We start from the raw sequence: 17,902 nt of genomic DNA on the forward strand, positions 1-17,902 counted from the left end.
TTATGTATATGTATAATGTTTTTTATATTTTTAAATAATTTGCGTCTAGCTTTCATACCACTAAGCGATAAGGACAGATATATTTGTGCTTGTTTTGTCCTTCGCAAAAAGGGTCATACTGATTAAAAAATCGACCATAGAAACTTTATAATATTTGTTATAATTTTCTTTAATACCAGCACCATAGTGTCGTAACAAAAACTCTTTAGAACTTTTTGTTGTTCAATAAACTTATTGTTATAAAACAAACAACATTTTAATATGACGTTTAAGATTCAGTTGAATTGTTGTTACACAACACAAATTGTTAATCATAGTACTCATAATTATTTCTGCTCAAATTGTGAAATAGTAATTGTAAATCGTGAACATTCCTAGTAATTAGAATAATATAATAAAACATATCATTTATGTTAATATCAAGTGTAAGCTTGTAAATTCAATGGGCTCTGCATCGTTAAGTACACAAAAAACCAGTTTAAGATATGAGAATATTTTTATTACCTAAGTTATTAAATTAATACAAGTAACACCTATTTTTTCTTCCCATTTCGTTTTCCTTTGGTTTTAATTTCAGGTTCAGATCTGAAAAAAAAACAAACAGGTACATGACAATGTTTGACCACCGCTCAATTGAAAAAAAGATGTGACCATTATCTACAGAACAGATGAATATGAGAAAAAAAAAAAAGATTCTCTATAATTCTGAACCGATTTTAAGGATTCCTTTTTATTTAAATGTATAACTGCCAACCTGAAATATACTTGTATATTGATAAATAACAGAAACTTACTCGTCACTCGCGTCAGGTGTTTCCGGTATGGTCACATTTCCTTTAGATCGGTCTGCCAATACACTGGAATCATTTAGTAGTGATTGTTCCTGTAATAAATTATTGATATTTTAATATTGATTGGGATAACAATTACAAAAACATTGCATTGCACTAATTTAACTGGAGGAGATAAAAACCATCGCTTCTAAGAATATCCTTCAATACTTGTCCCTAACAGGTCTAGGCAGCAAACGCAGAAAAAGGGTGAGCAGAATAGATCTATGTAGGTTGCAGTGCTAAAGGTCTAAGCACCTGATAAAAGCCCAATTCACCTCAACAAAAAAAAAACAAATAACGTGGTTTAATTTTTTAATGCGTATTTTGGTCTAACCTAATTATAATAATAAAATAAGCCGCCAAGCAGCATCCTTTGTAAAAAGTGTTTTGGTTGAAGGATGTGATAAAGCAGTTATTCATTTTGTAACTTTATGATTTTAGAGAGGACCCGAATTATATACATAATAGAGACTCGCCTAATACGTAAGACAACGGTCGTCTGAATAAAATAATAAATAGTAAATTATCGAGCCTGTGGAACATAGTTCTATTATATAATATGGGGGAAGGGGATTTTTAGTAATTTGGACTAATAACCTCATTACTAGAAATGTATGGTATATTGCCGTCAACCCGGCACTCCATGTGGTCCCCCCTGGAAACTATCGTCATAAATTCATTGTGCACTTACCACGATGGGCTAACTAACCTAACCTCATACTCAACTTATGATCCTCCACTGTTTACGCTGGCGGGGGCCAGCGTAAACCGTCAGCGCAGGCCAGTGCACCATTCCATTATCATCGATCAGAAAAATAATATGGTGATGATTATTGAATCAAATACATATATTCAACATTATTTACCAATTCTTTTTCGTAAACTATTGTGTGAAGTTGCGTCTCGTCAGCAGAATCTTCGAGCATAGAGTTTCTGGATCCTGCGCTGTTGCGTGTGGACATTGAACTGTTGGAGGCTCGCTTTGATGGTTGAGTCTTTTTCTTTGCTGTCAAAATTAATGAAGAGGTTTTATAAATATCCTACCAATAGGTTGCTTGCTGGTCAATATCCAACTCGAAGGACTATGGATTTGAAAAAGTTGCTGAAATGTTTGGTAAACTAGTTGAATATTATTAAAGAAAGACCCGATTGACGAAGTATCGTAATATTTTTACACGAACCATGAGCGGATGGCAAAAGAGGGAAGTACAATGCAAGTGATCTATAATTCATAAACACTTCTTACTATTAACATTCGCGTTTCCATCACAAAAAGTTCAGTTTATTGGAGCTGTTAACTACAACATCGTAATAAAAAACAAGATATTACAGTGGTGTCGATCTCTTTCATACATTTCTATCTAATATATGTAAATTATGGTAGAGAAATTAAAGAGTACATGTACAATATTATTATATATACGGTAGGTATATATTAATATAACAATTTCTAGGGGGATCCGTGTGGGGCTCCACTAGTTGTACTATAACTAATCGTGTCTGATAGATATATTTGTGAATACCTATATTTTTTTTCTTTTCATTCTTTTTTTCATTTTTACCGCTAGAACAGTTTGAGTCTGGGCTGGAGCCCGACTGCACTCCTCGAGTGGATCTACGAATTGTTACGTTGGTGCTGTCTAGATCTTGCAGAGGCGGTGACGACTGTTGTCCTGGTGGACTCTTATTTGGTTGAGCTTCTTCTGCTTTTTTATTTTGAGCTATGTAAAAATAATATTCAATAATAATTTTCAAATTGTGTTAATTTTTAAATACTAACACTTGAGGGCTACTTCTCATTAGATTTCTAATATATGTAATTTATTTGTATTTAAAATTAATAAATCATAATCATAAACAATAAATATATAAAGATAGATGGCAAAATTACTATGAAATGAATAAACTAAATTATTAGTTAAATTACTATTATTGTTACAACATACCTCTACCAATGTCGACCACAGATCGTTGTGATCGACTCCTCTTTACGCCGCCCTTTTCCGTCTCTTTTACTTTACTTTTAGTTTTGGTTCTAATATTGTTGTCTTTATCATCTTTAGCATTAGTATTGCCAGTATCAGCAGTTTGTTTGTTTAAAGAAAGTTTCTTTTTATTTCCTGAAATTTGTAATAAAGTTAGTCATAGTTGTAACAACCACACACAAAATGTTAACCTTGTTATTTCTGAGAAGACCTACATACCAATATAATTTTTTTTTTTAAATGTAAACGGAATGGCACATTTGCTGATGGGCCATATAATGGTAAGTGGTAACCGTCGTCTGTATACTTAAACCTACCTACCTATTATGATATTTTTATATGACGACAGTGATACTCATGCATTGCCATTCCAGAGGACAAAGATGTCACCTCTTATCCACTATTTCAGTGTTTATGCAGATGACTTTTTACAACGTCTCCTCGTCTACGTCAAAACCCTATAATGTTCCTGTTCTCATTACCACAATTAGGAAGCAAGGGGCCGGATGCCTAAAGGAGATACCAACGCCGGCTTCGTAAAAAATGTATGTAATTACTTACCTTTGATTTTTGATCTCTTGACTGGTGAAACACCACTCGAGTCTGATTCGTCAGAGGCGGCTATTACTTTGGGGCCGACAACTGCCGCCTCCTCAATGACTTCGCCTGAACCCGGTGAAGTGCTGGTAGTTCTGCTTATAGTGGTACTCTGTGCAACATCTGGAATACGAAATTGGTGAATTTGATTGTGATATGTTAATTTGATTGTATTAAGCAGTCGATCAGATTGCACTGGTTGTAGTTCTTGATTTATATAAAACGTGTAGATACCTTTATCTCCGGAGATCCTGGATATAATCTCTGTAGGGGATGTTTCATCGATTTCGACTTCTTCCTCGACCGTTTCATTTATAACGACATGCGTGCTGCGTGCTAGAGGTTGCGCTGCAGAATGGTATCATATATTTTAAAGTACAATTTAAATACACATTAAAAAGAAATAGTGAACAATATATTACATATACATTAATTTTGGCATAGTTAGGTGTATTCTGTATTATTTAATCAATCAAAATCTACACAATTATTACTAGATAATAAGGTAATTTACTACAAATGCTATAAACATTCTGCTTAAATTCGCCTACAATTTTATAATTTCCTTAAAATGATATTTTAAATATTCCATAATGCTTAGGTATAAATATTTTTACTCTAATATATTTATTTTTTTATGGTACATCTTTATTCTTAAGTCATATCTAAATTCCACACCCGTTCTAAATTCAAATGCGGTCATGATTTATCTACTGTCAAAAGTTTGTATACTAAAAACTACAAATAGTTATTGTTGATAATATGGCAAGTACTTGATTTATAAATACATATTTTTACTATTTATTAAAACAATATTGAAAAAGAAATCCTAACATACACGCAAGCCACCTGAAACACCCACTGGATGGACGACTGAAGCGGCCACTTTCGAACTGTATGCCTACATAATAGTATAAAAAATAGTCTCACTAGTGCAAATTAAAACAAACGATAAAATGAGACGTTAATACCTAATGATCTAAAAAAATCCTACTGAGATCTCATAAAAAATATAAATAAACAAACACAATATACCGTATATACACGATATATGCATACAAGACTTTTATAAAAAAATGTGGGTAGTAACATTGTCGTAGGCGTCGTGCAATGCATAAGTAATGGTTCTGCTATTTTTTATGCATCTGATTGCATTGCTACTATTTTTTATGCATCATGATACTCTTCTTGGTTTACCATCCATTAGGACTAGGGTATTATGCCTCTGCGCTCTAAAATTTCACTTCACGTCTCTTTATAATTGCAACTACTCTAATTTCTAAATAGTATTAGGCTCACCATACATATGAACATATAATTTAATTTATAAATATAAGTACAAGATTCTACTTACGTAAAGAAGATGTAGCTCGTCCGAGCGGCGGTAAAGTATCTTCATCTTGTATTATTCCCTCAGTAATACCTATAAATATGTATAAAAACTCATTATATCTTACTCAGTGAATTATAAGAATTTCAGAAGCTAGTAATAGTAACAAATTGAAAGTTCTTATAAAAATTCTGAAGCCTTATGATATTATTTATAGGTATAGAACAGTTTTGTCTTTGTCTGACGAGTTATTTTATTCAGTTGAAAGAAAAAGCGACAAAATTATAAACAAGATGGTTAAGTCATGCATCACATTTAGAACTTTTTATACCAGGTTGTATTTCGTACCGAGTTTCCACTGCATCATAAAAGTTTACTCGCTCCAGTGACGATGGATACCTCAAAACTGAATTTAAAGAAGTGCCTAAAACTGGATCATACATAAAGTACCCTAACTCGGGTGTACGAAAATGTTAGTAATGCGTTTCCAAAAATATATTTAGGCTACAAGCATTATATGATATAATGACTGATAAATATTCTATAGCTTTAATTTGACTTTTTTCAGTTTTCTTACCTGTATTGGAAATTTTGTTGAGACTGGTCCGTTCCATAGCTTCTAGTGAACCTAAATACCGTGTAAGGTTACGGCACGACTGCTTATCCGGAAGTTTCTATAAATCATTTAAGGTTGTTATTATATTATCTTAGAGAAAAAACATACTTTATTATTAATATTTTTCAATGATGCCTGTCTGAACTCGTTATTGTGTATTACTTGCCGAATCAACAGGTTTTTGTTTAGTTGAAATATATTGACCAATTTTACTTTTAAAGTCCGCTCAAAACCAGATACCAGTGTTTCTACTAATTGTCTAGTTATAACACAAAGTCTGCTTAGATCGGAACTAGAAGGCGCTATGTGATTTGTGAATATTATTATTATTAAAAATAATACTAACGAGGCAAAGGTCCCGTAGGCGTGCAGCAAGCTCGTGAGCAAGTAGAGCGTCACGCGGCGCGGCCAATAATGCCAGCATGCGGCAAGCCAATCCCGCCGCTGGGCAAGTGGGCCTCCGCACCACGTAGTTGCATAGCACCATTGCCATGGCGCCCTGACTGTCCATTAACTATAAAAAAATACATTTTTTATTTGTTTAATATTGCCTTAATACATGCTAAATATCCCGTTTACATAATGTGTAATAATTCGAATATACAAGCCTTTTTATATATATAGTATAGTATGTACATATAGATAGATAGCTAAAAAGTAATTACCACAACCCATGTAATTCCACTGGTTGTGTATGTGGAATTACAGGTGGGAATATGGTTTGGAATTGGAAATATGGTAGATTTTCTACATTGTATTGTTTCGAAAAAATACTACTACAGTATGTTGATGTGTGTGGCAAAATTATTCTGTTAAGCTACACCGTTCATCTATATAGTCCGCATGGAATTTTACTCTGTAATGAGATGTGCGAATATGGTCCACGGATAGGCACTCAATGTGTATCGGTTGAAGGGTGAGATAAGGCAGTGAAATTATAGTACATAAGAGAGGCCTGACATCTTAGTCCTTCGGAAAGACAATGCAGGAGTGGTATCACAGACGTTTAAGATAACGCAAGGCCCGTATGGTCACGCCTCTACGCGTCGGTGACAACTTTCCATCAGGTGGGCAGTCAGCTTGCTAATCAAATTACAAAAAAAAACCATTACTTACCTCATGGTTTACACGAGTGAGTGATACAAGGAAGCGTACTACTGCTTCTTGATCTATTTCAGCTAGAGGTGAACTTGATGGCGCGTTGGCTAGCGTTCTCAGTGTGGGCAATGTAGCTTTCTATACAGAAATTATTAGATGTTATTTTTAATTCGCGATTGAAAATATTCTAGATGTTATTTTCAATTGCGAATTGAAAAGAACATATATGAATTTTGTAACAAACTTATTAACTAAAAGAGTTCATGTTACACTATGTGAAGTACTAATTTTGTCCAAATTTAACTATGGATACACAGGAACAACAACTATTGGCTAGAGCTCGACGTCTAAATCAGCGTTTCTTGTAATTGAATTATAATTTTGAATTCTATTTAGAATTGTCTACAGGATTTCCTGTAGACAATTACATCTGGTTAGTGTGTTATTCGGTATAATAAGAGTTAAACAGCTTAATGATCTCTTCAAAAAATAAATTTCTCATTATTACATGACCAATAAGGATACAAATTCATTCGTATGAAATTATCATTCCAAGTCCCTAGAGCTGTCGAAATCACTAGCCGCTTCCAATACCAACTAACAATATGTTTCTACAAAATCCCACCTCAATTTAGACACTTAACTGTACACAGTTATAAAAAACATTAAAAAGTAGCATTTATTACAAAATTGCATTCCACTGTACTTTCTTGTGAAGCGGTCGCAATGTGGGGTTTATTATGATTTTTCCTCAATTAATCCTAACTATATAAATAAAATTACATTGAATTATATGATTTATATTAAAAGTTTCCGTTATATAACTCATCAAGTTGTTAGTCGTTTTTTATATTTAATAATAAAGTAAGTCTTACCTGAATTTGTTCTTGAGCCCCGTCAACTGTAGCAGGGAATGTTTGGAAGAAAACGCCTATAGTTTGTCTCAACATGTCTTCTTCCACTGAAATTTTCAGTATAAGTAACTATAATATCTTTTTCTATACGCTTTTTAAAGACTTTTTATAGAAATTGGTAACTTAAATGAAAGATATTGGAGATAAATATTAATTGAATATAATTTTTATTAATAACAATGTTCGTACTGAAACGACGCTGGGAAGCTAAGAAATTGTAGGTTACAGATGCAGAAATAGGTTTGAAATCCTGTTTTTTTATTTATTTATTATTCCAACAGTTTACCTGTAGCAGGATTAAACCACAGTAACAGCAATCTGCTGAGTATAGATGGAGACTCGAGATGTCCTAAATGCAGGAGCCGACAGAGACCTTCCACGATGATTAACCGGTAGTTCGCACACTGGTAAAAAGATACTAAATATTATTTATAGAAGTATTTAGATCCATCTTAAATTTACTCGAGTTAAAGGCATACAATATAAATAAACTCGAAATAGATTTCATATTCTATTATTAAATACAAAGTTTAAAATTATATCATTATCATTATTAGATAGTATAAAATAAAGTCGCTGTCGCTGTCTGTCCCTATGTATGCTTAAATCTTTAAAACTATGCAACGAATTTTGAAGAGGTTTCTTTTAATAGATAGAGTAATTCAAGAGGACCTTCCTCTTGAATCACTCTATATATTATATGTATAATACATGTACACCCGTGCGAAGCCGGGGCGAGCAGCTAATATATTAATAAAAGACATTTTTTATCACTTATACTCAATTTTCTTTTATCGCTATCAGATTGGTTACCTCAGTTGAGAATAACTGACAAAACACAAAGAAATACATATTTATATCACATTAAGGAAATCATAAATGCAATAAAAAAAAATGTCATAAATCGTCGTAAAATGAAGTTGAGTGCCAGTACGTAAGTTGACACCGGCAAGATCACTATGAACCTAACCATTGTATTTTTAAAAATTTTATGGTAAACTTACTGTGCTATCCATTATTTTAAGTAGCAATTCAATGACCGTGCTGTGGGAAGGAGTCAAGGATATAGCCGACTCTGATATGTCACCTGTAAATAATATATGTCTGTAATTGTACATAGGTAAATTGATATTTTAAGCACAGAAAGTTATGATATATGCTAATAATATAAAGTGACCGTGTGTCTGTCTGTCGAGTCTTATTGAAATTTGATATAAAGATAGATTATTTTTTATTTCAATCATTTAGTTTGTTTGCAGAAACAAACAAACTCATGATTAATAGCTCGTACTTCATATTTTGATATAGTCTTATTGGGAAAGAAAGTTGTTTTTGTTATTTCTTAAAATTGTGCAAACTAACGAAACCAACAAACTTAATAACCATTGGGCTGTGATCTAATAGGTATACGAGTCTATGGGCAACGATAGCTTATTATTGTTAACGTATGTCATATGAACACGGGTTTATTGTAAATGTGGGCGTGCAATCACCATCAGGTTCTCCGGCATCGGAGAGTCCACAGCTGGGACGGGTGGTATGCGAGGTGTGGGACGTATGGGCGGGCAGCGTATCGTCGTCGAACAGTCGCGCGCCGTGTACACACAGCAGGTCCGAGATACAACGCAGTACTTGAGATACCACGGGTTCATTCGATGTGTCTATTAGCTGAGAAAATATATAGATAAATAGATAAAACTTTTCTTGCGTTGAAGGGGACACACACATAGAGTACATTAATATAAAGAAAAAAGTAGTTGTGACTAATTTGTCAGGTAACATTTACACACTGATCATTCACTACATTAAAATTGGATCAACACAAATATAACAATTACAAGACAAACCAATGCATAAAAGATAAAATAATTACTTGTTCATAATGTTATTCTGTACAAACAGGTCAAAAATTACTAAAAACTCTAAAAAGTATAGTATAACTATACATTTTAGAGTTTTTAGTATTACATGTTAAATACTATTTATTTTTATTTATTTTTTTATTTAAATAACTTTAATGCACGTCATACACAGGTAAAAAGTACATATGGCGGACTTAACACCTAATGGCATTTTCTACCAGTCAACCATGAGTTGTGCAGAGATAAGTTGTTGGCGGTGCAAACAATATTATAATATTTTATAGAATATACATGAATAAATATATATATAGACACATGTAAATACATAAATATTCCTACAAATATACACAAAAATATACCATACACATAAATATATGACCAATAATCTGACAATGAAATAGTATTACAGCCGACAGTGTAATCTGACAATGAAACAAAAGTGATATATATATGAGCCTTGTAGTAAAAATGAAGAAACTTAATGCTAAAGAGAAAAATATATAAAAATAATATATGATAATACACAAAATTATATGTTAAGATAATGGTTCCGCAATCTTCGCTTTAACAAAAATAATATTTTATTTACTGCTGACTATTACCGCGGTTCTGTTCCGCATTTACATAAAATATATTATTTAACTATATATACTTACATTAGCAAAAAAGAAAGCTTTATGTTCTTTTGCGAACTCCATATCAAGCATTCCAAACAGTGCTACTGTTTCCAGAGCATTCACCAAAACTTCAGGATTTTGAAAAATTTCCACCTAAAATTAATTTTGCTTGATTATATATTAGCCAGCAGTTGACAAGGGGAGGGTAGAGGTGCTTTGATTTTAAGGTTCACGTGTGAAATGGTTGATTTGGATGACGGAAACATTTTAGATTGATTACTGATACTACTGATTAGAACTGCATAATGACAAAAAATAATAAATACATATGTGGTAACATGTTTCTTTCAATAATTTTCGATTATGTCCCGATTGTTTTGATGGGAAAAATAGAATCTATAGAATAAATTTCTATAGATATCAGTACTAATATGTTTTAACTCTTTCTTGTAAGCTTTTTATTAATTATTACCTCTAACTCGTTGAACATCATTTGCAGCATTGGTGTCACTGTTTTCAGTTGCGGCGTATCAAGTGAGCAATTAAGTATTGTCAGGCATTTGTTAAGAGTATCTGTATCTGAAATCTTCTCTCTTATTGTCTGTAATAGCCAAATACGACTTGTTAGCTGTTATATAACAATATAACATATTTGATTTAGAACCTAATAAATCTATAATTTGATACATTATCACCTAGTAGTATAATTTTGGGTTGGTATATGAACGCGGTACTGTATTCACGCATCATGCTTGGTTATTTTTTTTTTAATATCACTTCTAGTCCTTCGTGTGACATACTTAAACTAAACAATTTTTAACTCGTACTACAGGGGCGAATTACGTACTTCGCCTATGTAGATGATTTTCTATTTGCCATATAGGCCGGCAATTTCTCATTAATATTATATTTTCAGTAATTACTACTGATGAATACATTTATGATTAAATGTATGTATTCATTCTTTAATTTGTGACACATTGTTAATTTATTCATATATCTATATTTCATGTCATACTCTTATCAGTCGCCTGTACAACCAAAACATTTCGATATATTTACATCTATTAATACATTCATATTAAAATCGATTAAAACTTACAGTAATAGTAGCTGGTGGAGGTGGCGTGGCCTGTACAGTCAACTCTTCTAGTTTCTTTTGTATGTCTTCCACCTAAATAGTATATATTATTTTAATAAGAACCTAAAGAATTATTTTATATCAGACAACGTAAGCATATATGTAATCCTGTATTTACCATATATTTGGATTAATTAAATTTTTACCTACATCTATACATTTCAGACTACGAAGACAGTTAAAAGTGAAAGTGTACTACAATATATATCAGAATTTAACTAAATATTGTGAGTTCGGTGCCATGCTCGAAGAGAGTTTGAGAGATCAGCTCGTTTGTACCAAAGAATAAATCAAATTACATGTACTTATCTAAATCAAAATTATTCAATAGTAACTGATAATTATATTAACTACTATTGTTTGATATCACGTTAGTAATTAATATAAATATTCTTGTATAATCATAACCATGTAACGGAGTTTATTACATTACTATTTAATAACTAAAAATAGAAACTGACAAACAAAATAATAAAAACATTAAGAAATGTATGAACCAGTTGACTTTCATATCAGTTCTCAACTGAAACAGCTAGACAACTGTATGGTAGAGATAGTTATAAAAAATATGACTTGCATAAGTGGCGAAACTATATGAATTAATTTTTACTTTAACTTTAAAAACTCACTTTAGCTTTGCACTCTGCAGCGAGGGCGTAATTTTGTTCCCTGACAGCCTCTTCCTGCGCCTCTATGGCTACATTTAGCGATACACGAAGCCTGGCTCTCTGTAAGAAATATAAGATAAGATATTCAAAGACTTATCACAGATCATTGTTATGATATATGACGCTCGACATGTGAATATTGTATTGATCATTTTTTAATCCAGTAGGTAACAAAAATAATTTACACATAAAATCTAGTTTATTGTTTAATATTTCTAATAATTTCTATGAATCGTCCGGTGCGTTTGGTTAATGTTTAATAAATAAAAATATGTAAAGAAGTCATACTAAATTATAAAGCAAATTAGTTTAAATATAATATAAGCAAAGAGACTATCTAATTCAACATGTGTATATAAATGTTTTTGTTTATACATTTACATATTATTCAATTGGTTTGCCTTCTTCCTTCCTTCAATATTTGCCAGTATTTAGGTACCTGTAGTTTGACCTCCGCGCAGTCGACGGGCGGCGGCGGCGGCGACTGTTCAACTTCGGGGGGATCACGTAATGCTGATATAACACCGTTGATGACTTCCACACGTTGAGATATATCGGGCACTACTAGCTCCAATGCAGACACGAAGGCGCGTATCACATCCGAATTCAAAGGTCCATAGTCACCTGAGGAGGGGGAAGGGGATTGTTAGTAATGTGGACCCTTGACCCCATTGCTAGCAATGTACTATGTTAGGTTGACCTCCACGCGAGCACGCACGTACGCGACCTGGAAACCATCGTGATAAATTACAGGTTGATTTGTCACGATGGGCTAACTGACCTGACCTCATGCTCATATTATCACCCTCCACTGGTGGCCCGCCAGCGTAAACCATTAGCGGGCGGGTGCACCATTTCATTATTATATACAAAAAAAAGTCACCTGAAGAAATAGAATAAACTGTTTAGTTAAATGATGGAATTTCCCGTTATTCTTTCCTTATTTGTTACATATAGGTTAGGAAGTACTGCTATTAGATATAAAACAGTATTCTATTTCTAAATCATAAGAAAAATAATGTATAAATATTATTTCTCGATATGGATACTTGTAATGCTTTCTTTATATCAAATTAGTATAACTGTGTCTTGGTTTTACCTTACGGAGGAATTATTGGCACCATTGATACCGCGTGATGAATTTTAATCCTGTGTAGTTGCATGTTTTACTGTACCTGTGAGTAAATCAGTGACGAGTGTCTGCAAGGCGGCGCGACCGGTAGGGTCACCTGCGTCGTACACTCGCAACAGGCAGCCCAACTCGTGCAACACATACTGTCGTGTGTCCATCATTGGAGATGAGCTCTCCGTTTCGCACGGAGACTCCACGATACTGTATAGAGGCAATTCAAATATAGAATTGGCTAATGGTAACATAAATCGCCAGAGATAGAAGAAAAAAAACTTAGAATGATAAGCGGATTCCAAAGACATTGTCCTGCCTGGAAAAGCAGAGCTACATATATGGTCCAATTGTATTATCAAACCATCTAGAAATCCATTAATTTTAATGAGTGAATTCACATTGAGTGTGAGTGATGATGTAGATTAACGCAAAAAATTTGACCAATCATTAAAATAGTGTATTCTAATTCTAATTTCATTTGTATTCTAAGTGTATCAGTGAATAACATGGGTTGTACAGCATACAGCAGTAAATATATACATCAACTAGCTTAGATTTAGCTTAACTAAATAACACTAATATATCTATCTTCATTACAGGTGATAATGTGACGGCGTGACCCCCTAATTTTCTTAAATCAGAAAATATTTACCCTAACTCCTGAACCAATTTTTCTTATTTTTACTTACTTTACCCAAAGCAGTCTGGAAGAGACTGCTTCGTGATACACTGCCTTTTATATCAGCTTATATGAACTTATTATTTTAATAATTATCTGTATCTGATGCAATAAACAGTATAAATAAAAATTAAAAATATTAAGATATTTTACTGTATTGTGCCATGCCAAGTTAGTATCGGAAAGTATGCTGTAAACAATTGAATACTTACACTCTTATATAACCTGTTAGTACTATCAAATCAGGTAATATAATTTCTAAGGTCTCATCGTCATCAATCTTTTGCAGATGCTCAGAGAGATGACGCCAGTACCACGCCGTTTCCTTATTCAGCCTTTCAGCAGGTATCAGTCTCAGATTTTTATCAATTGGCAACCATTCTAGGAGTTCCGAAATTGGTAGTCGCCTACAAAAACACAATACATTATATAATACTCAACGAGGCAAGGGCAAATTGACCCTGATTAGCCAGTTGTTTTTCGTATTGTCTAAAAATGTATTTATACTAATAATACAAAAGAGAAATACTCGATTTTTTGTATGTAATGGACAGATTAAAGAAATTCTAGCAGTATCGGTAAGTAACTTGTGGTGTATTTACATGGACAGCACTGTGAGATACAGCTAGTGTATAATAAAGATCAGTTATTCGTAAACATGAAATGTAGTTATAGGTAATATATGAAATTCAAAACTGTACACTTGGAAATTGGATTACGCTTAATTTTCATAAATCACAGAAGTCAACCTAATGACAGCGAAATAACTCACAATTACTCACTTAAATAACGATTCTAAAAGCTTCCCAGCGACATACTGCGAGTCTTTAGCGTCATGGGCGTTATCTAAACGTATGGCTTTCAACAGATCTACAATATTGCCTTTAAATGTGGCTAACCAGCCAGGAATTACGATTTCTTCTACGACACGACGCACGCGTTGACTACGCTCCGTGAGTCCTACCTGTGAAAAACATCAATATGTATTTTAACGTCATATAAATATTTATTTGCTCTTAGAATACCATCCAGTTCAGATATGCTAAACATTTTATAAACCTCTTTTAACTATAACTGTTTTGTTTTTTTCCTGCGAGCAATTGTCATTACACAGTTAAACACTAACAAATATTTTAATATTCAAGTAGACTTTATAGAAAGATTTAGTCGTTATGAATTAATCAATCACATTAAGTAACTATTTTCTATTTTAAACTAATTAGAGTGACACCGTTGTGTACACAATGTATCCAACATTTGTAATATACGTAAGATTAATAAATACGTAAAGCCAACATAAATAATTACAACTTTTGGTCCTACATTACTAATTGCAAATATAAACAAATTCTTACCTTTAGAGTCAATACTCGTTGTCTCACTCTTAGTTGTGTGACATTAACTCCAGCTATGTATAAGAATGCGGCTCGCCTCACAGCCTCGTCAACGTCGCACAGTCGCTCCAATACGTATGGAACATTGCGAGTGCATTTTGCAATGGACATTACCACTGCTCTGTTAAATAAAAAATAAATCATTTTATGGGAAGAATAAAACAATATAATAAATCTGTCCAACCATTCAATTATAAACTTTTAATGTATAAACATCAATATGCTATCGGACCAAATCCCTAAAGTTCGTTTCTTAACATGGCTAGTAGTTTTAATAGATTACTTTAGATACATGCCAAACACAATGGTATAAAAGATATTAAAAAAATATATTGTTACTTTTATATTCGGAAAACTAGTTTATTATATAAGTTTTTATAATTAGCTTTATTAAAATATGTAATCATTTTAAACTATAATTATGTTTTGACAGTTAACTAATAAATATTAAAAAATTTTTTTTATTAACTTGTCTGTTTCATGTTTTACTATATACATATATATATATGAACACATTATATTATTAATTTCAATTGTAATAATTAGTATTCATTGTAATTCTAGTTTGACTTTTGTTTTTTAGACTACTATTTCAATATTTCTGATATATATAAAATATATGTCGCAATACCTTAGGAAGGACAAAAAAAATATCTGGAATCCTACTAATACACAGTATTTGCAAACCTTCTAACAGAAGAGCTTGGATCACAACTCATGTGGAAACGGTAGGCACGGGTCACCTCGTCATCCTGCTCCATTGGGTTCTGCAGCCGCTGCAATGCTAGTGCAGCACGGCATCGCACTGCACCTCGAGTATCTTGAAGGCGTTGCATCTATTAAATAATACAAAAATGTAAAATAGTCTCTTAGTTTCACATTTTACCTTACATTTGGATATACAGAACCTAGACTAGTGTTATAATAAATGAATGGCGGGAGGAAGGTATATTCGGTAATGTGGACTAATAACCCCATTGCTAGCAATGTACCATGTCAGCTTGACCTCCACCTTCCAGGTGGAGCCCTTGGAAACCATTGTGATAAAATCATGGTGAATTTACCACACTGTGCTAACCGACCTGACCACATGCTCATTATATCATCCTCCACTGGTGCCCCACCAGTATTTATTGTCAGCGCAGGAGAGAAGCATAAGAAATAAAATATATATGAATGGGTATTATTCCACATTGACACATATGTATTATGTTGAAGTATTTTTTTGTAAAATAAAAATGTGAATAATAGTTAATAAATAAAAATTGCAATTAAGAGATATGTGTATAAAGTTAATTATTTCCTGTACCTGTGAAGCGAGTAGTTTATCACAGAGGTCATCATCAAGAGAGGCATCTTCTCCAAGAGCAGACAACACAGCTGCCAGCAGCTGGCTGGCTCGATACCTCACTGATTGTCCAGACACACATTGGCACTGCAATATATGGATGTCAATTTTATTAATAAAGTAAATATAAAATAAATTTGAGTTTAATATAGGTTGGATAGACTAATGATATACTTTCATATAAACTCATTAAGTGTACAAATGTATGATGAATCTGTTAATTATTATTACAATATAACCATGGAACCAGTTACTCTCTTTAATATAGCACATACTTTTGAAAAAACCATATCAGTCTTATACCCCTTCACCTCTTCATACAAGAAGCAGGGTAAGCCTATTAGACTAACAAAGTTTATACATTACAGGGACCATCTTGATGATATGTGTAAACTTGCAGTACTTACATCAAATATAATATCAAATATGAATAACAAGAATTCCTCTTCATCATCAAGGGAAGTGCAGAATGTGGCCACAAATTGTATAACACGATCTATATTGGCACTGGTGTCTCCAAATGTGAACAAGTAGTGTAGAGCATTCTTAAAACTTTCACGAAAAGTATCTTGATCTAACTGTAAAGAAATATTCAGTTATTATAATATTATTATAGTAACTAAAGGTGGACTTCCTACAAAGTCATCATCTGTATGTGTATGTCTGTCTCACCAATTACAAAACAGCTATTTTTTGGTAAACGGTAGGATATAGTAGTTAAATTACAGGTTATAAAGAGTACAAATATGAGAACTTGTCGATGGGAGATTGCATACTTAGTAATATGTCTATAGCACTCTTCACATAGGCAAGGTTGACAACCAACATCAACTGGCTCTCAATTTGTTTACCATTCCAGTTATATAAAAAAAACAAACTTTGTAACATTATTAAATAATTTAATGTTGTAATTGAATTTTTATAACTGTTACATTTTAATATATTGAAATGTCATTCCTCATAGATGCGTAACTCAGAAAATAAAGGGCCAATATAGTAAAATAACTTTGAGAAAAAAATAATTACCTTCTTGTATAATTTAATAATCTCTTTTACATATTTCTTATGTTGAACGATATTGTATTGGACGTTTTGAAATATTTTGAACATTGTAGCATTGTTCCGTGGATTGGGTTTCTGAGCAGGAGCTTGCGGAATTTCTGCGTCTTTCGGTGACATATTTATTTATAATTTTATATTTAGACGTTGTAATTCTTTTACAATGTAAATAAACAAATAAAACTATACAATTTATATTTATACTTCTTAAGCGTAACGTTAAATTTCAAACTGAATTTAACTTAATAAGAAATGTCAATGTCAAGTCCTCGTGAAATGTCATCGGTGACAGTGAAACCCATAGATTCTATAAGTAAATTCGCCACAATGTTAACTCCATAAAACCGAACCAACAAAAATGTTAACTCTATGGTTTGTTTTGACTCGTTATAGTTCGGTTTTCACGAAACCATTATTTTTTACATTTAACTTTCGACGTGCAACTTTATGCGAATGGCTGCGTTCGATGTGTCGAGTTATACAAAAACAGGCATAAATTACGAACAAAGTTGTTATCATCAACAAGTCCTTTAAGGACATTTCCAGTTCGAGTGCTAATTACTTTACATGTTTTAAATGAAGATAATGAACTCTTATCGGATCACATATTTAGCTTTTTTTTTTATTATTATTAT

General features: G+C 32.6%; 1 protein-coding gene across 1 annotated transcript; it reads right to left on the reverse strand.

Moving 5' to 3' along the window:
* Positions 1-8: 8 nt before the first annotated feature.
* LOC131845697 (condensin complex subunit 3) lies at positions 9-17,480 on the reverse strand. Its single transcript, XM_059194801.1, has 28 exons — positions 17,235-17,480; positions 16,616-16,786; positions 16,170-16,295; positions 15,548-15,696; positions 14,822-14,981; positions 14,249-14,430; positions 13,679-13,873; positions 12,837-12,994; positions 12,101-12,285; positions 11,623-11,721; positions 10,955-11,026; positions 10,325-10,453; positions 9,892-10,005; positions 8,867-9,041; positions 8,378-8,460; positions 7,660-7,777; positions 7,335-7,420; positions 6,478-6,597; positions 5,708-5,875; positions 5,323-5,419; positions 4,770-4,838; positions 3,612-3,763; positions 3,380-3,527; positions 2,780-2,953; positions 2,357-2,554; positions 1,700-1,839; positions 795-883; positions 9-585 (listed from the first exon to the last, which is right to left on the reverse strand). The coding sequence occupies exons 1-28, from the start codon at positions 17,385-17,387 to the stop codon at positions 534-536; spliced, it is 3,762 nt and encodes a 1,253-aa protein (XP_059050784.1). The 5' UTR covers positions 17,388-17,480; the 3' UTR covers positions 9-533.
* Positions 17,481-17,902: the final 422 nt, after the last annotated feature.

The sequence above is a fragment of the Achroia grisella genome, unplaced genomic scaffold (genome assembly GCF_030625045.1).
Source record: "Achroia grisella isolate CSIRO2021 unplaced genomic scaffold, CSIRO_AGI_Agris_v1 utg109, whole genome shotgun sequence".
Taxonomy (NCBI): Eukaryota; Metazoa; Arthropoda; class Insecta; order Lepidoptera; family Pyralidae; genus Achroia; species Achroia grisella.

Excerpts from the sequence above, each read along its gene's own strand:
- LOC131845697 (XM_059194801.1), bottom strand. The coding sequence starts at position 17,387 with ATGTCACCGAAAGACGCAGAAATTCCGCAAGCTCCTGCTCAGAAACCC. Across the intron at positions 7,421-7,659 it reads GTGGTTTAATCCTGCTACAG|TGGAAGAAGACATGTTGAGA; the intron begins GTAAACTGTTGG and ends TGAAAATTTCAG. Across the intron at positions 4,839-5,322 it reads CAACAAAATTTCCAATACAG|GTATTACTGAGGGAATAATA; the intron begins GTAAGAAAACTG and ends ACATATTTATAG.